Genomic DNA, 20,401 nt, shown 5'->3' with positions numbered 1-20,401 from the left:
TGTACATCTCAATTGTCAGTAGAACCCACATTTGTTTAAGCAAGTCAGCCGTATCAGCTATGTTTTTTTAAAGGCACTAAATGAGGCTGAATGATCTGTTTCGCTGCCAGACCAGGCTCCGCTGATAGCCATGTGTAGCAGTGGTAAGGTGTTGAGACTGCTGTTGGGACAGCTTTATGGAGGCCCTAACAGTTTGTGGGCACCGTTTGTCACCGTTATAGTGCAATTAATGGATTGTTTTGTGTTGTGTAGTGGGTTTGCTGGCATGCATCAAACAATTGTATTTTTAATTTTCTTAATTGCCACTGATAATGATTGGGGATTTAAATTAGTGAGGCAAGGACTGCATTTTCATTTTTCCCCGAGTGCACTTGTTCCCTTTGTAAAAACAAATGATGACTCCATTGGGATTGACTGTAAAGTAATGTCATTAAAATGATGTGAATGTCAGTGAAACAGTATAAAATGACAGAAGTTCCCTCTGTGAAAAAATGAAGTAATTCCATACTATTCTAACTAACGATTTTGAAATGGGCCACTGAAACGAATGACTTCTCACAAAGGTAATTATGTTCTAACACCCCCCCTAACTGAAAGGGCATTGTCAAGTCTTGACAGCATGATTCAATAAGGAAATCACAAAAAGCGCAATTGAGACAGATGCTGGCTGGTGTCCATAGATTAGAGCCACTTTTGAGCCCTAATGGCTGGCTAGTAGCATCGGAGGTCATTTCGGTTCAATAACACTGAAGGAAACTGACATCCCACCCGTAGATATCGTATGTCAATGTGAGGTACTGATTCACCATAGACACTTAGCAGCAGCCAAGGCTCATCACTTTAGCACAACAATACTGTAAATAGCATCTACTCTGTAACTTTTGGTCCCTAAACCTTGAAGGGTAGGGTCGGTCAGTCGGTCGGTTGGGAGAGAGGGAGGGAGGGAGGGAGGGAGGGAGGGAGGGAGGGAGGGAGGGAGGGAGGGAGGGAGGGAGGGAGAGAGGGAGGGCGGGCCCTTGTTTGAGAGAACAGCTCCTCTATGGATAGAGGTCAGAGGAGAGCAGCTGGAGAGGAGAGATAGAGGTCTGATTGATATCTGAGGTTAGCCTAGCATACCTAGCTAGCTGCACTCACAGGTGCTCTGGGTGACTCTGTAGACAGGAGATCATTTCCTGTACCGGCTTGCCCTCGAAAACAGATCTGATACACCGCCACAAACAGAGGGAACCTGGGAAAGACACAACAGAATGACACAGGGTTAAAATGGAAGGATACAACCACCTCTCTCTCTCTCTCTCTCTCCCCCATCATAAGTCTGGGCTCATGGTTGGGACCACAGGGCAATACAGGTGGAATGAGTGACAGACTACATTTGGCTAGGTACTGTATCTGGATCGATCAGAGACAGCGAGGGACTCACTTGTCCACCAGTCCCTTCTGTTTGAGGATGTGGTATACTTCAGCTGAGGTAGCAGGACCCTGGAGCTTCTGTCCATTCAACATCTCCTGCTCCAGTCTAGTCTAGCAGGGAGACAAATACATGACATATTACCTTGTATCTATGTAGGAGTTAGGCCTATACGGTTTACTAACTGAAAATACATGACATATTACCATGTATCTATGTAGGAGTCAGGTCTATACTGTTTACTAACTGAAAATACATGACATATTACCATGTATCTATGTAGGAGTCAGGTCTATACTGTTTACTAACTGAAAAACTTCACATTTCTGAATGAAACAACACATTATTTTGATTTGTAACTTTGACAAGTGGTCAGTCAGCCGGCACTAACCATCCCAGATCTGGTGTAGAGTTGAACGTTTGTCCTTACCTTTCCTGTCTTGGCGAATGCCTCGGCCACGCGTCGGTTTGCGTCCTCCATAGAAAGGTCGTGATGAGGTCAGCCACGCCGCAGCTCTCCAGGAAAGTTGCAGAGGAGACGACGCCATCTTTACTGAAGAGCTTAGCGAAGGCTATCATCTCCATCAGCCCTAGTCTGATTACTGCTGCCTTGGTGTTGTCACCACACCTCGGCCCATCACAGAACCCTGCTCCTACCGCTACGATGTTCTGAGGAAGAGAGACGAAAACATAGAGGTAATAGGTTATTACTATGTCATTACCATTCTACAATGGCAGTATCCAAACCAGTCAGGTTTCAAGACTGGTCATTCAACTGAGACTGCTCTTCTCTGTGTCACGGAGGCTCTCCGCACTGCTAAAGCTAACTCTCTCTCCTCTGCTCTTGTCCTTCTAGACCTGTCTGCTGCCTTTGATACTGTGAACCATCAGATCCTCCTCTCCACCCTCTCCGAGCTGGGCATCTCTGGCGCGGCTCACTCTTGGATTGCGTCCTACCTGACCGGTCGCTCCTACCAAGTGGCGTGGCGAGAAGCTGTCTCCGCACCACGTGCTCTCACCACTGGTGTCCCCCAGGGCTCAGTTCTAGGCCCTCTCCTATTCTCGCTATACACCAAGTCACTTGGCTCTGTCATATCCTCACATGGCCTCTCCTATCATTGCTACGCAGACGACACACAACTAATCTTCTCCTTTCCCCCTTCTGATAACCAGGTGGCGAATCGCATCTCTGCATGTCTGGCAGACATATCAGTGTGGATGACGGATCACCACCTCAAGCTGAACCTTGGCAAGACGGAGCTGCTCTTCCTCCCGAGGAAGGACTGCCCGTTCCATGATCTCGCCATCACGGTTGACAACTCTGTTGTGTCCTCCTCCCAGAGTGCAAAGAGCCTTGGCATGACCCTGGACAACACCCTGTCGTTCTCCGCTAACATCAAGGCGGTGACCCGATCCTGTAGGTCCATGCTCTACAACATTCGGAGAGTACGACCCTGCCTTACACAGGAAGCGGCACAGGTCCTAATCCAGGCACTTGTCATCTCCCGTCTGGATTACTGCAACTCGCTGTTGGCTGGGCTCCCTGCCTGTGCCATTAAACCCCTACAACTCATCCAGAATGCCGCAGCCCGTCTGGTGTTCAACCTTCCCAAGTTCTCTCACGTCACCCCGCTCCTCCGCACACTCCACTGGCTTCCAGTTGAAGCTCGCATCTGCTACAAGACCATGGTGCTTGCCTACGGAGCTGTGAGGGGAACGGCACCTCCTTACCTTCAGGTTCTGATCAGACCCTACACCCAAACGACGGCACTACGTTCATCCACCTCTGGCCTGCTGGCCCCCCTACCTCTGCGGAAGCACAGTTCCCGCTCAGCCCAGTCAAAACTGTTCGCTGCTCTGGCACCCCAATGGTGGAACAAGCTCCCTCACGACGCCAGGACAGCGGAGTCACTCACCACCTTCCGGAGACACTTGAAACCCCACCTCTTTCAAGGAATACCTGGGATAGGATAAAGTAATCCTTCTACCCCCCCTTACCCCACCCCACAATTTTTTTTTAAATAAAATAAAAAACATTGTAAAGTGGTTGTCCCAATGGCTATAAGGTGAATGCACCAATTTGTAAGTCGCTCTGGATAAGAGCGTCTGCTAAATGACGTAAATGTAAATATAAATGTATCCATTTTACCATGCACATACACACACACACACACACACACACACGCTGGGCTGGATACTTAGAGTTACCTTCAGTGCTCCACAGAGCTCTACAGTGTCTTAGAGTTACCTTCAGTGCTCCACAGAGCTCTACAGTATCTTAGAGTTACCTTCAGTGCTCCACAGAGCTCTACAGTATCTTAGAGTTACCTTCAGTGCTCCACAGAGCTCTACAGTATCTTAGAGTTACCTTCAGTGCTCCACAGAGCTCTACAGTATCTTAGAGTTACCTTCAGTGCTCCACAGAGCTCTACAGTATCTTAGAGTTACCTTCAGTGCTCTACAGAGCTCTACAGTATCTTAGAGTTACCTTCAGTGCTCTACAGAGCTCTACAGTATCTTAGAGTTACCTTCAGTGCTCCACAGAATCTTAGAGTTACCTTCAGTGCTCCACAGAGCTCTACAGTGTCTAAGAGTTACCTTCAGTGCTCCACAGAGCTCTACAGTGTCTAAGAGTTACCTTCAGTGCTCCACAGAGCTCTACAGTGTCTTAGAGTTACCTTCAGTGCTCCACAGAGCTCTACAGTGTCTTAGAGTTACCTTCAGTGCTCCACAGAGCTCTACAGTGTCTTAGAGTTACCTTCAGTGCTCCACAGAGCTCTACAGTGTCTTAGAGTTACCTTCAGTGCTCCACAGAGCTCTACAGTATCTTAGAGTTACCTTCAGTGCTCCACAGAATCTTAGAGTTACCTTCAGTGCTCTACAGAGCTCTACAGTATCTTAGAGTTACCTTCAGTGCTCCACAGAGCTCTACAGTGTCTAAGAGTTACCTTCAGTGCTCCACAGAGCTCTACAGTGTCTAAGAGTTACCTTCAGTGCTCCACAGAGCTCTACAGTATCTTAGCGTTACCTTCAGTGCTCCACAGAGCTCTACAGTATCTTAGAGTTACCTTCAGTGCTCCACAGAGCTCTACAGTGTCTTAGAGTTACCTTCAGTGCTCTACAGAGCTCTACAGTATCTTAGAGTTACCTTCAGTGCTCCACAGAGCTCTACAGTGTCTTAGAGTTACCTTCAGTGCTCCACAGAGCTCTACAGTGTCTTAGAGTTACCTTCAGTGCTCCACAGAGCTCTACAGTGTCTTAGAGTTACCTTCAGTGCTCCACAGAGCTCTACAGTGTCTTAGCGTTACCTTCAGTGCTCCACAGAGCTCTACAGTGTCTGCGTCGTCCACCACTGTGATCCTGAAGTTAGGAGTCTGCAGCAGCTCCTTGAAGAGCCGTGCTCCATGATCTTACTGACTGGTGAAGCAACACGTTTTACATCCATCACACAGCCAGCCTATCACTCCATCTCTGGCCATGCTTTGTATTATTTGTTGTATTATTATTATTTATTTTCTTGTCATTTAGCAGACGCTCTTATCCAGAGCGACTTACAGTTACATTATTTTTTTTAATTTTTAATTTTTCATACTGGCCCCCCGTGGGAATCGAACCCACAACCCTGGCGTTGCAAACGCCATGCTCTACCAACTGAGCTACATCCCTGCCGGCCATTACCCTCCCCTACCCTGGACGACGCTGGGCCAATTGTGCGCCGCCCCATGGGTCTCCCGGTCGTGGCCGGCTACGACAGAGGCTGGTTACGAACCAGGATCTCTAGTGGCACAGCTAGCACTGCGATGCAGTGCCTTAGACCACTGCGCCACTCGGGATACATTATTACTATATATCTCATGCCATATAGTTATCAAATAACTTCACAGCTTCGTTTTACATTCCTGTATACAAATGTCTATGCATTATGTTGATAAATGAGGCTGGGTTATTCTTACCGATGGTGGTCTCACAGAACTTCTCTGCTGCCACCTCGTTGGCGATGTTAGCTCCCATTAGAACACTGACGTCTATAGCCATCTTCTCCCTGATTATGTCAGAGATGAGCTTCAGGCCCTCCGGACCCTCGTCTATTCCCTGTGGGGACAGGAGAGAGCTAAATCACTATGGTTAACTGGTTCACTAGTGTTTTTCATTCGATTTGTTTACAGGGCAAAGTGAGAGAAAAGATAAAAGGAAGACAGCCATCTGAAAGAGGACATTGTGAAGAGAGAGGAGTGAGGAAGCAGCTATTCCCTGTGAAGAGAGAGGAGTGAGGAAGCAGCTATTCCCTGTGAAGAGAGAGGTGAGAGGAAGCAGCTATTCCCTGTGAAGAGAGAGGTGAGAGGAAGCAGCTATTCCCTGTGAAGAGAGAGGAGTGAGGAAGCAGCTATTCCCTGTGAAGAGAGAGGAGTGAGGAAGCAGCTATTCCCTGTGAAGAGAGAGGAGTGAGGAAGCAGCTATTCCCTGTGAAGAGAGAGGAGTGAGGAAGCAGCTATTCCCTGTGAAGAGAGAGGAGTGAGGGAAGCAGCTATTCCCTGTGAAGAGAGAGGAGTGAGGAAGCAGCTATTCCCTGTGAAGAGAGAGGAGTGAGGGAAGCAGCTATTCCCTGTGAAGAGAGAGGAGTGAGGAAGCAGCTATTCCCTGTGAAGAGAGAGGAGTGAGGAAGCAGCTATTCCCTGTGAAGAGAGAGGAGTGAGGAAGCAGCTATTCCCTGTGAAGAGAGAGGAGTGAGGGAAGCAGCTATTCCCTGTGAAGAGAGAGGAGTGAGGAAGCAGCTATTCCCTGTGAAGAGAGAGGAGTGAGGAAGCAGCTATTCCCTGTGAAGAGAGAGGAGTGAGGAAGCAGCTATTCCCTGTGAAGAGAGAGGAGTGAGGAAGCAGCTATTCCCTGTGAAGAGAGAGGAGTGAGGAAGCAGCTATTCCCTGTGAAGAGAGAGAGTGAGGAAGCAGCTATTCCCTGTGAAGAGAGAGGAGTGAGGAAGCAGCTATTCCCTGTGAAGAGAGAGGAGTGAGGAAGCAGCTATTCCCTGTGAAGAGAGAGGAGTGAGGAAGCAGCTATTCCCTGTGAAGAGAGAGGAGTGAGGAAGCAGCTATTCCTGTGAAGAGAGAGGAGTGAGGAAGCAGCTATTCCCTGTGAAGAGAGAGGAGTGAGGAAGCAGCTATTCCCTGTGAAGAGAGAGGAGTGAGGAAGCAGCTATTCCCTGTGAAGAGAGAGGAGTGAGGAAGCAGCTATTCCCTGTGAAGAGAGAGGAGTGAGGAAGCAGCTATTCCCTGTGAAGAGAGAGGAGTGAGGGAAGCAGCTATTCCCTGTGAAGAGAGGAGTGAGGAAGCAGCTATTCCCTGTGAAGAGATAGGAGTGAGGAAGCAGCTATTCCCTGTGAAGAGAGAGGAGTGAGGAAGCAGCTATTCCCTGTGAAGAGAGAGGAGTGAGGAAGCAGCTATTCCCTGTGAAGAGAGAGGAGTGAGGAAGCAGCTATTCCCTGTGAAGAGAGAGGAGTGAGGAAGCAGCTATTCCCTGTGAAGAGAGAGGAGTGAGGAAGCAGCTATTCCCTGTGAAGAGAGAGGAGTGAGGAAGCAGCTATTCCCTGTGAAGAGAGAGGTGAGAGATGTTACTACTGTTTCTATCTGTTTTGGATGTGTTTGTAACTAAAAAGATCCATTCAGAGACACATAGAGACAGAATCAGACTGCTGTCTCAACTCCACACATGGGGGCTTGTCACTGACAGACAGACAGACAGACGGACAGACAGAAGAGACAGAGAGACAGACAGCCAGAAAGGACAGAGAGACAGAAAGGACAGAGAGACAGACAGAAAGGACAGAGAGTCAGACAGCCAGAAAGGACAGAGAGACAGAGAGACAGACAGAAAGGACAGAGAGACAGAGACAGACAGAAAGGACAGAGAGACAGAAAGGACAGAAAGGACAGAGAGACAGAAAGGACAGAGAGACAGAGAGACAGACAGAAAGGACAGACAGGACAGACAGAGAGATAGACACAGACAGACAGGACAGAGACACAGAGAGACAGACAGACAGACAGACAGACAGACAGACAGACAGACAGACAGACAGACAGACAGACAGACAGACAGACAGACAGGACAGAGACACAGAGAGACAGACAGACAGACAGACAGACAGACAGGACAGAGACACAGAGAGACAGACAGACAGAAAGGACAGAGACAGAAAGGACAGAGAGACAGACAGACAGAAAGGACAGACAGACAACACTACAGTAGATCCAGTTAGCTCCTCTACTCCCTCTGACATTAGCCTACTCTCTCTGACGCTAACTCAATCTGGGACAGGCATGGGAGTACCGAGAGGAGAGCATATCATGTCCCAGCAAACATCACTCTTGAAATATCCAAACATCATAAGCCAGACGTGGGAGCTTAGCTGCCCTGGAGAGACAGAACCAGCTGGTGAAAGAAACAAACTAGGCCAACCAAGGCCCTGTGGACTCCGAGTACAAACACTTCCTAAATAACTAGAACCTTGCAGAAGTAGTTGTAACTGATTTAAGACTAGGCATGAATAAATGAATAGACAGTAGAGCGAGAGCAGGCTAATGAGAGAGAGTAGCCTATTAAAGGAATCCCAACACCATAATAGTCTGATTACATTCTTGGAGAATGAGAAGACCATCCTCTCCATTAAAATACATGAGCCTGTAGATCATTACGTAGCATTAGTTATAAAAGCCTCTCCACTAAAATACATGAGCCTGTAGATCATTACGTAGCATTAGTTATAAAAGCCTCTCCACTAAAATACATGAGCCTGTAGATCATTACGTAGCATTAGTTATAAAAGCCTCTCCACTAAAACAAAGCTTCTCAGAATCCCCTGGCTTCTCAACCACACAAATCCCTCTTTACAAAGGTCCTGCTGTGGCCCAATCCAGAGGTTTAATACAAGGTCCTGCTGTGGCCCAATCCAGAGGTTTAAACCAGCCCCTTTAGCCTCTCCAGTGCTGGACGTTCAACTCTTTCAGCTCTGTTACCACAACACATGGATTTCACCACGCACTAAACCTCTCTGTTGTCATGGATAGGAGGATATTAACCCTGTCTGTCTGGCTGTCTGTTGGTAATAACAGTCAACAGTCTCAAAAAAAGGCCAGAGCTGAGCAGAACAGAGTAGACTGCTGTTGTAGAACAGGTTTTAGTGGGTCGATTCCCACAAGTATCAGGACGTCAGCTCGCAGCTCTGACTTATACAAGAACATACAGAGTGACAGACAGAGTGACAGACAGAGTGACTGACAGAGTGACAGACAGAGTGACTGACAGACTGAGAGACAGACTGACTAGGGTTGAATATTTTCCCGGTATTTTACAAACGTTTGATCCCAAGAATAAATCACTTTTCTCCCGGGTAACCCGGTATTTCCTGCCAAAACCGGAAGTGTCATTCAAAAGCATTATAAAGCATATAAATGTCTGGATTTGATTAGAGCTTTGATCAGCGTGAATATTGAAACCTGATGCTACCTGAGCCTGATGAGCCATATTTTAAATACATTTTATGAGCCCTACATTAACGGTATTTAATGAGCCCAAGCCCCAAAAAAGCCCAAATGATTGTGTCGTTATCCAATACATATATGATAAATGGGCTACTGCACATAACGCACAACAGAAAAACATAAAAGCCCATAGATGTAGCTAGCTATATAAAAGCCCATAGATGTAGCTAGCTATATAAAAGCCCATAGATGTAGCTAGCTATATAAAAGCCCATAGATGTAGCTAGCTATATAAAAGCCCATAGATGTAGCTAGCTATATAAAAGCCCATAGATGTAGCTAGCTATATAAAGCCCATAGTTGTAGCTAGCTATATAAAGCCCATAGATGTAGCTAGCTATATAAAGCCCATAGATGTAGCTAGCTATATAAAAGCCCATAGATGTAGCTAGCTATATAAAGCCCATAGATGTAGCTAGCTATATAAAAGCCCTTAGATCAGGGGTGTCAAACGTCCGGCCCGCGGGCCGGATCAGGCCCACAAACGGGTTTAATCCGGCCCGCGAGATGATTTTGAAAATAAATAAATAATAATAATAATAATAATAATAATAATTTTGTAAAGTATAAAAATGCGCTGCAATTTTTCAATAAAATAAACTGCTGTTCCAATTGCGTCCACTGGATGGCGCAATAGCAATTGTGTTAAGCAAGCAAACTGTTTATACCGGGGCAGAGCAAGTAGGTCAAGCACGTGCAGCCAATGAGCTACTTTGTTTTGCCCGCGATATTTATTACGGCTTCTACTTTTAACATTATGTGCTTTGGCACCCTCATTGCCCCAATATGTCTCTGTCAAAAAGAGAAAAGTGGACGCAGAGTGCAGAGTGTTCCAAGAAAAATGGTCATCCTATTTATTCACGGAATTGAATGGGAAAGCTGTATGTTTGGTGTGTTCAGAGCATGTTGCAGTGCTGAAAGAATATAACCTTCGTCGCCACTATGTGAGTCTTCATGCCGACAAATATGACAACTTTCAAGGACAGCGGAGATGAGAGAAGGTGAATGAACTGTTGGCGGGTCTGAAGAAACAGCAGTCTGTGTTTACTCACAGCCGAGACATCAGTGACGCTGCAGTGAAAGCTAGCTACCTCATTGCTAATGAAATCGCAGTGGCTTCAAAACCATTTAGTGAGGGTGAATTTGTAAAAACATGCATGATGAAGGCAGCGGAGATTGTGTGCCCTGAAAAGCGGCAGGCTTTTGCAAATATCAGCCTGACAAGAAACACAGTTGCAGACAGGATTTCCGATCTTTCAGTGGATTTGGACAGCCAGTTGAAGCAAAAAGTAAAGTCATTTATTGCGTTTCGGTTGCAATTGATGAAAGCACGGACATTACAGATGTTGCACAACTGGCCATTTTCATCCGCGGAGTTGATGACACATTGACCGTCACCGAGGAGTTTGTGGAGTTGGTGCCGATGACAGATACAACGACAGCAGCTGATATTTTTACCGCACTTTCGTCAGCGCGCTGGACAGGGTCGGAGTGGACTGGTCCCGCGCTGTCAGCCTGGCTACAGATGGTGCGCCCTCAATGATCGGGAAAAAAGCAGGCGTTGTGACAAAGTTCAGAGAGAAAGTGCAATCTGCAAATGGAGGACGTGATTTTTTGACTTTTCACTGTATTTTGCACCAGGAGGCTTTGTGTTGCAAGTCATTAAAGATGGATAACGTCATGAAGGTGGTCATCCAAACTGTTAATTTCATCCGATCCAGAAGCCTGAATCACCGTCAGTTTGACAGCCTTCTCAGAGAGAAAGCCCCCATCTATGGCCTGCCATACCACACTGAGGTAAGATGGTTAAGCCGAGGTGCTGTGCTGAGGCGTTTCTTTGATTTACGAGAAGAAATTGAACAGTTCATGGAAGAAAAGGGCAAACCAGTGTTAGAATTTCATTCCGCAGAATGGATGCCGGACCTTGCATTTATGGTGGATGTTACAGAGCACCTGAATAACTTGAACAAACAGCTGCAAGGACGCAACAAAGTTGTCACGCAGTATTATGACAGCATACGTTCTTTCAAGTTGAAGCTGTCATTGTGGGAGACGCAACTTGCCGGTGGTGATGCAGCTCACTTCCCCTGTCTGAAAAATGTGTCGCGACCCAACATGTGGCAGACATGAAGCGGTTCAAAGATAAAATAACGGGACTGTTACGGGAGTTTGAGCAACGCTTTCAGATTTATGTTTATATGTTTTTATGTTGATGTGCTATTGTTTTTAATTGATTTTATTTTATTTGTATATTTAACCTATTCTTGACTCTGTGGTTCTTGCACTTGTTTGGGGAACAGGATTTCATTATTTTTATCTACATTTCTGCCTGAGAAATGACACCCTGATATAGTTCTGTGATCTGTGATATACTTCTGTGAATCCACTGAGGAATTGTGTGTTTGTGTGTTCTTTGTCCTCAGAACTTTCAAATAACTTGAGGTGTTTTATGATTAATAGTGATGTTGTGCTTTTGGACACTGTCCTCAGGCTCCAGCTTTATGTTTATATGTTTTTATGTTGATGTGCTATTGTTTTTAATTGTTTTTATTTTATTTGTATATTTAACCTATTCTTGACTCTGTGGTTCTTGCACTTGTTTGGGGAACAGGATTTCATTATTTGTATCTACATTTCTGCCTGAGAAATGACACCCTGATATAGTTCTGTGATCTGTGATATACTTCTGTTAATCACTGAGGCATTGTGTGTTTGTGTGTTCTTTTTCTTTAGAATTTTCAAATAAACTTGACGTGTTTTATGATTAATAGTGATGTTGTGCTTGTACTATTTTGGACACACTGTCCTCAGGCTCCAGCTTTATGTTGATCGTATTAAAACAAAGAAAACAATCTGAAGTTGTTGTTTTTAAGTTATATATACCATGATTTTTCCGGTCCGGCCCACTTGGGAATAGATTTTCCTCCATGTGGCCCCTGAGCTAAAATGAGTTTGACACCCCTGCCTTAGATGTAGCTAGCTATATAAAAGCCCATAGATGTAGCTAGCTATATAAAAGCCCATAGATGTAGCTAGCTATATAAAGCCCATAGATGTAGCTAGCTATATAAAAGCCCATAGATGTAGCTAGCTATATAAAGCCCATAGATGTAGCTAGCTATATAAAAGCCCATAGATGTAGCTAGCTATATAAAAGCCCATAGATGTAGCTAGCTATATAAAAGCCCATAGATGTAGCTAGCTATATAAAAGCCCATAGATGTAGCTAGCTATATAAAGCCCATAGATGTAGCTAGCTATATAAAAGCCCATAGATGTAGCTAGCTATATAAAAGCCCATAGATGTAGCTAGCTATATAAAAGCCCATAGATGTAGCTAGCTATATAAAGCCCATAGATGTAGCTAGCTATATAAAGCCCATAGATGTAGCTAGCTATATAAAAGCCCATAGATGTAGCTAGCTATATAAAAGCCCATAGATGTAGCTAGCTATATAAAAGCCCATAGATGTAGCTAGCTATATAAAGCCCATAGATGTAGCTAGCTATATAAAGCCCATAGATGTAGCTAGCTATATAAAGCCCATAGATGTAGCTAGCTATATAAAGCCCATAGATGTAGCTAGCTATATAAAGCCCATAGATGTAGCTAGCTATATAAAGCCCATAGATGTAGCTAGCTATATAAAGCCCATAGATGTAGCTAGCTATATAAAGCCCATAGATGTAGCTAGCTATATAAAGCCCATAGCTGTAGCTAGCTATATAAAAGCCCATAGATGTAGCTAGCTATATAAAGCCCATAGATGTAGCTAGCTATATAAAGCCCATAGATGTAGCTAGCTATATAAAGCCCATAGATGTAGCTAGCTATATAAAAGCCCATAGATGTAGCTAGCTATATAAAGCCCATAGATGTAGCTAGCTATATAAAAGCCCATAGATGTAGCTAGCTATATAAAAGCCCATAGATGTAGCTAGCTATATAAAAGCCCATAGATGTAGCTAGCTATATAAAGCCCATAGATGTAGCTAGCTATATAAAAGCCCATAGATGTAGCTAGCTATATAAAGCCCATAGATGTAGCTAGCTATATAAAAGCCCATAGATGTAGCTAGCTATATAAAAGCCCATAGATGTAGCTAGCTATATAAAGCCCATAGATGTAGCTAGCTATATAAAAGCCCATAGATGTAGCTAGCTATATAAAAGCCCATAGATGTAGCTAGCTATATAAAGCCCATAGATGTAGCTAGCTATATAAAGCCCATAGATGTAGCTAGCTATATAAAGCCCATAGATGTAGCTAGCTATATAAAGCCCATAGCTGTAGCTAGCTATATAAAAGCCCATAGCTGTAGCTAGCTATATAAAAGCCCATAGATGTAGCTAGCTATATAAAAGCCCATAGATGTAGCTAGCTATATAAAGCCCATAGCTGTAGCTAGCTATATAAAAGCCCATAGATGTAGCTAGCTATATAAAGCCCATAGATGTAGCTAGCTATATAAAGCCCATAGATGTAGCTAGCTATATAAAGCCCATAGATGGAGCTAGCTATATAAAGCCCATAGATGGAGCTAGCTATATAAAGCCAATAGATGTAGCTAGCTATATAAAAGCCCATAGATGTAGCTAGCTATATAAAGCCCATAGATGTAGCTAGCTATATAAAGCCCATAGATGTAGCTAGCTATATAAAGCCCATAGATGTAGCTAGCTATATAAAGCCCATAGATATAGCTAGCTATATAAAGCCCATAGCTGTAGCTAGCTATATAAAAGCCCATAGATGTAGCTAGCTATATAAAGCCCATAGATGTAGCTAGCTATATAAAGCCCATAGATGTAGCTAGCTATATAAAGCCCATAGATGTAGCTAGCTATATAAAGCCCATAGATTTAGCTAGCTATATGCTCTCTTGGGTAAATCAATGAAACTAGCTCCAGTAGGCTAATCTTTTGGAGTGTGAACTGTATTACTGTACTGTATTGTATTATACTGTATTACTGTATTGTATTATATTATATGGACTGGAATTACGCACATCGTTCAAACCATGATAAAGCAGAAGAGAACATGCGATTCTGTTGGAGCACATGCGGCCTAATAAGTTACAAATATAATAGGGCCTATTTGTATAATTAGTAGGCTGACGCATATATATATATATATACACATATACACACACCTTTGATAATATTTCCCCTTATGTTATTATCCTCCTCTTTCTCTCTCTATTGTTGCTTCATTCCTTCCTCGCTTTCAACAGTTACATGAAATTAGTTTAATTGTCCTTATCTTCATCATTCTATTGACATGCTTGAATGAAATAGGACTAGAATTAGATGCAGAGGGCTTTCACTTCTCTTCACGGAGATTGAATGGTTGGTTACGGGTCTGAATAAATAACTCGCTATAGCCTACCGCCGTCGCGCGTTCGCTCTTCTTTCAAACTACCCGTGAGTTCTATTGGCTGCTGTATTTAACATTCAGCAAAAAAGAGCTTGCGTGCCTCTTCGAATAGTCTATTGGTGTAAGAAATGCTATAAAAAAAATATAATGTCCAGCAAGCTATTGTAGTCTAGCTTTTGCCGCATGTGACTCCAAGGAGAGGTCAGCAGGTCACAGGTGCATATTGCACATGAGACAGAGGCTATAAGTTAAAAGCTTATTATGCATAACCCATCATTAATTAGCTAAATATAAGGTTAATACTGCATTGAATGTATTACCTGAAAGAGGTCGGCTAGGACAACTATATATAGGACTATATATCAATCTAGAACAGGATTATCTATTTTGGATGCAATTTGAATGGAGTTGATGGAGAGAGAGAATGAAGACCGCGAGAGAGTACTCGAGCGTGCACTGATTTAAAGCAACGATATTCGAGTGATAGGCCGTTTTTATAACTCTGCAGCTGCAATTAAAAAAAAAATGTTTTCTTTACAATTAAAAAACAAGGTGACCCCTGAAAGCCAGATGGAGATGGGTAAATTAGATTCGCATTCGTTCTTTATAATACTGTAGCATAGACTATGCTGCAGCAAATGTAGGTCTACCTGTCACAAGGAAAAAAGTTACCATGAGATGATAGGTCTACATGCATTGTGAACTGCGCTCCGTACGGGGTCTGACAGAGTGACTTACTCACAGAGTGACTGACAGACGGACAGAGTGACAGACTGACAGTGACAGAAAGCCATATGTTCAGCAGATGAGGTCTATGCCAGAGTGACAGAGTGACAGACAGAGTGACTGACAAGAGTGACAGAAAGCCATATGTTCAGCAGACGAGGTCTATGCCAGTGGGAAAGACTGATAAGACAAACTATCTATTTATAGATGAGACAAGCTGTCACGGGTCTCATGCTGCAGTGCAGAGGTCAATATCTGGACAACACAACATTCTTGGTGTGGTGGAGAAGCAGGCCCATTCTCATCAGGCGGGATTACGCGACCGCCTATGGAGACAGATTGACGAGGGCGGCATTTTCTGAGCTAAACTGACCAAGACTCACTTCCAAGAACAACACATAAAACCTCACATGATTCTGCCAAAAAAATAATGACAATTTCTCTCAACCAGTGGCATAAGGGCTTTTTAGGTGAGCGTTGATGCCGCCCTGTGATAAGCAGTGGCCCATTTTGTCAAAGGCTGGGCCGCAAAAAATATTTTGCTTGTCCATTCCCAGCACACCCTACAGGGTGCTGTTGGAGAAACGCATCGCTGGAGCGCTCCACTAACATTTAGTCAACAAAAAAAAAAATCTAACTAAAATCAAGTAGCAGATATAGGATATGGTCTTTTCTGACGCCTACAGGCTGGAGATAACATGTATGACAATGTAATGAGATGGACACGTTTTACATCATGCAGGTTTCTCAGATCAAAACAGCCTAACCTAAACGGTGCCAAATAAAATAAAATAAAATGTGCTGTCATGTTAACAAACAACATATCCTAAAAACAGGACAGGTCAAAGTAAAATGGACGATATGGAATGGACAATCACAACTGTAGTCCAGGAGTTTCACCCCGTTGTCATGGTTTCAAGTTTGTATCTGTACATTTTTGACAAGCTGATCATAGCAAAAAAATAAAATACTTCTGCATTTTCCCGCTGTGTAAACACATTGCAAATAGGCTCACGATAACATTTACATTTACATTTTAGTAATTTAGCAGACGCTCTTATCCAGAGCGACTTACAGTTAGTGCATACATTTAAAAAACCCACAACCCTGGCGTTGCAAACACCATGCTCTACCAACTGAGCTACATCCCTACCGGCCATTCCCTCCCCTACCCTGGGCCAATTGTGCGCCGCCCCATGGGTCTCCCGGTCGCGGCCGGCTACGACAGAGCCTGGATTCGAACCAGGATCTCTAGTGGCACAGCTAGCACTGCGATGTAGTGCCTTAGACCACTGCGCCACTCGGATAACTCCTGATAAAGTTGGGTAGCTGATATTCAGAGCTTAAATAGCCAAATTGATTAGCCACAGGAATCAGGACTAGTAAAGCCAATGTAACGGTCTGTTTAAAAAAAACGGTGGGGCTACCACACGGATGGGCATTCATCAAATTATATTGGGGGCCGACACGTTAGGCTACACCCCAGTAAACGCGAGCTGACGTTATTTGGATGTCTTTTTTTGGGGTCCTGTCCAGACCAGAAGTCTTTTTTTGGGGGGGGGGGTTTTACAAACGGTAACCATAGATGGGCGTTCATAAAATTCAATTTCAGGCAACACTGTAGGCTCCACCCCAGTAAGCACGGACCGACGCCAACGCCTTTTGGATGTCTTTTTTTGGTGCAGTCCGGACCAGCCTTTTTTCCACATCCACTGACATTTGTTTTTGGTCAGGTGCGGACCAAATCTGAACCAATCATAGACGTCTATAAATACGTATTTTCAACATCCAGGAAATACGTATTTTCCATATCCAGAAAATAAGTATTTTCAACTTTCATTCAGAACCGAAAATTAACCTGATTTCAACATCTGGAAAATACGTATTTTTCAACGTCCGGAAAATATGCTTTTTCTCAATGTCCTGGAAAATATGTTTTTTAAGCATACAGAAAAATACATATTTTCACCTTTAATTTAGAACCTAAATTATGAGGCGGACACTAAGAAATGAGAGGGCTCCATATAGCCTTGTGAACCCTTATGTGTTCTAGGTTGCAGAGCAAACATATGAATACGACGTTTGGCGGCGTGAAACTCTTACCTTAACGAGTGTGATTCCCCTGGCCTGGGAGGAGACACAGCCCACCCTCTCATCACACAGCTTCCTGATGAACTGGTGAGGAACCACAAACACTAGGAGGTCAGCCCCCTCAGCAGCATCCTGGAGCTGGGGTACAGCCACCTGTGGAGAGGGAAGGAGGGGGAGAGATGGAGAGAGAGAGAGAGAGAGAGAGAGAGAGAGAGAGAGAGAGAGAGAGAGAGAGAGAGAGAGAGAGAGAGAGAGAGAGAGAGAGAGAGGGATAGAGACAGAGCGAGAGAGGGAGGGAGTGAGGGAGAAGGAGCGGGTGGAAGATATCATTTCAATGAGGTGACCGTAATGCTTTGGTCAGCTGTGTGCTGAAATGGAACAAATATGTGAAACAGCTGTTGGGCCCTAGGGACCGGGGTTGGGAAACACTGACGTAAACTACACACTTTCAGTCTTTGTTTGAGTTCATTTCTGTTCCGACAGTCCTCTTAACCACGTTACATTTACATTTACATTTAGGTCATTTAGCAGACGCTCTTATCCAGAGCGACTTACAAATAGGTGCATTCACCTTATAGCCAGTGGGATAACCACTTTACAATGTTTTTTTAAATTGTATTAATTTTTTTATTTTTTTATTTTTTTTGTCAGGCAGTTTGTATCCAGGCAGGTACTTGACATTGTCATGGTCTGATGGCGTTGGTGATGTCTGTGAGATTCCTGCCGTTCACGTTCTCCTCAAACACCCACATCTTGACTGTGGTGGCGAAGCGCTGCAGGGTCTGAGCATTACTGCCGATTATCCTGGCAATGGCTGAACCCCTGTAGGGAAGAAGAATCATTTATGTACGTTACACTTCTCTACAATATACCATTTGCCATCGTCTTGTGGCAAGAGACAATAGCAAAAACAATCCAATTATTATCATAACTGTTCACCATCATTTTTTGAATGGATAGCCTAGAAAATTCTGTCTTGTCCCTTGTCAATAATTTGCCAAAATGTCAAAACATTATCCCTTAAACATGATCCTACATAAATGCATTGTAGTCCCCTCAACATAAATTGATTTTTAAAAAAACACGTTGTTCTGCTCATGACCATACGAGAGGTTTGTTCTCCTTGACAACAGCTACAACGTAACGAGCCGCGCCTGCCTCCGAGCCAAAGAGAGATTGGCCTACATTGTAAGCGACAGACAACTGCCAACACGTGCTGATCTAGCTAGCCCAGTACGATCTATCTGACAATCTCTATAGGTTGCAAGGCATGTTGCCTATCATCGATAGGAGCAACAGTGGCCATTGACAGTGACTGAACTCACCAGTTTCCAGAGCCGACAATGCACACTTTTCAGAGGCGACGCCATTGGAGATGTTTCCTATATGCTTCTGGAGAAGAAACGGTTAAACATGTATTAATTTCGAAGATATAGGTAACTAATGACAGATGATATGGAGAGTGGACGTACGGAGAGCAGACAGGAGAGCGCCGCTAGTCTCCTATAGGCTATACTACTGTTAAATGGCATCATCAAGGAGTTGCCACACTGGAGGATTCTGGGATTTGGAGTTGTTTATGTTTGTTACAATTAGCTGGTAGCCTTTCATTATCCTATTTAGATGTCTCCTGATAAATTGCAAGACAATTGTTGGAATGTTTACTAATGTCTCTTTTCTGGAAGAAGTTCAAGAAGAATAATAATTGAATAGCCTTACATATTCATATCAAATATCCTAAATGGCCTTTCCCTATTTTTTACCTACTCCAAATTGAAATATTTAATATCCCACACATCATGCATGTACGTTGAGATCCTTGTGTGTGGTGAATAAGCTATGGTGAATCCGTGTGTTTTCTGCGATGATGTATATAGCCCTGTATTCTGGAGGTACAGCATCGTGGTTGGCCGGCAGTCAAAGGGAGTGACCATCCCGGGATTTCCAGTAGAAAAACGCAGAAACGTCAGAGCCACACACCAACACCGCAGCAAGACACGGAATACCCCTGTTCTCTCTTCTTCTTCTCTCTCTTCTTCTCTCAGCATAAGACAGTGCAGGGTCCATATTCTCCAAGACGCTGCACTAACGGAGAATGTGGTTATCACCCTGTTCTGGAATCTCCGCTGCATTTGATATTCTTATCGTTCGGTTTTCCACCTTCTAAAACAAAATAATCATCTTATCTTTAGCCTAACTCTCAATTATGGACAAGCACCCAGGCTCCAACATGATCAACCCCACATCCTACCATGGGAATCCCGCTGCACGGAGGTTGGACGGAGGAGGTGGCGGTCAGTGTCCGCACAGCCTGGGCTCCGAGGCAGACACCGCAGGCAGCCGTGGTGGGGTGTCCGGGGGCAGCGGGTCTACTCCGCATCAAGCCCACAAGCGGCGCCTGGAGGGGGTCCTCAATAAATACACCAACCTTCTACAGGGATGGCAAAACAGGTACAGTAGGCTATTCAGGGGTTCTAGCGCCGGTACAGGGCATTATGCGCGGACGCGCACTAACGCCATGGAACAGAGCTAGTTTTATAGTGGTTCTTGACTGAGTTTGGTGTCATTGTTGGTCAGTTGTGTACGGTGGAAAGGCATCTCATTTCACTTTTTTTTTTTTCTTCTCATTTAATCTAATATATTCACAACAAGTTCGGTTCGATATTAAAATATCCATCTTATCTATTTCATTTTCACCTATTTTTCGTATCTTATCACATCTATTGATAACATAAGTTACAGGGCATTTATATCTTCTGATCAAAAAAAGGGGGCAGATCACATTCGTAGGTAATAGATCAAGATGATTGATTATGATCTGCGGTTCCATAGGTGTTTTCCATTGGAAGGATTGAGAGGAGTTTTGCTTTGCGATGCAGCACAAAAGGCATGTTCAGTCCTGTTGCCATGTTTCCTAGAACACAGTTGTTGTTGGCAGCAACACAAGTGATGACCATTAACATCACATATAAATACCGTTTTTTTATATTCTATTCTGCTCTGTTCTATTCTATAGTTTAGTAAATGATTTGTTAAGCGGTCATATTAAGAAAGCAGTCTTTGTGTTCATAGAAATAAGGCATTGAGAGAGGAGGACAGTTCATGAACACTGTAACACCAGGACTGACTAAGACAGGAACAGGGTTTTGCTGATATAGCTGAACAGTTGTTTTGGAATTATCAAATGTATAGAGGCAGATGGGTCCCAGGCTGTGGGAGAGCTCCAGGGTGCTAGGTTGAGAGTCTGGGATGGGGACAGCAAC

General features: G+C 44.1%; 1 protein-coding gene and 1 pseudogene across 1 annotated transcript in view; one reads left to right on the top strand and one right to left on the bottom strand.

The window, feature by feature from the left end:
- Positions 1-992: 992 nt before the first annotated feature.
- LOC121542585 lies at positions 993-18,508 on the bottom strand (annotated as a pseudogene).
- The window catches only part of LOC121542583 (oxysterol-binding protein-related protein 10), a gene marked incomplete at its 3' end in the record, with an annotated part of 35,932 nt that continues 33,999 nt past the window's right edge, over positions 18,469-20,401 (top strand). Inside the window, exon 1 of the mRNA XM_045214521.1 lies at positions 18,469-19,589. Coding sequence (XP_045070456.1) covers positions 19,345-19,589 — 245 coding nt within the window. The remainder of the gene's footprint in view (positions 19,590-20,401) is intronic.

Source organism: Coregonus clupeaformis, unplaced genomic scaffold (genome assembly GCF_020615455.1).
Source record: "Coregonus clupeaformis isolate EN_2021a unplaced genomic scaffold, ASM2061545v1 scaf0272, whole genome shotgun sequence".
Taxonomy (NCBI): domain Eukaryota; kingdom Metazoa; phylum Chordata; class Actinopteri; order Salmoniformes; family Salmonidae; genus Coregonus; species Coregonus clupeaformis.
This window is presented reverse-complemented; position numbering and strand designations above follow the sequence as displayed.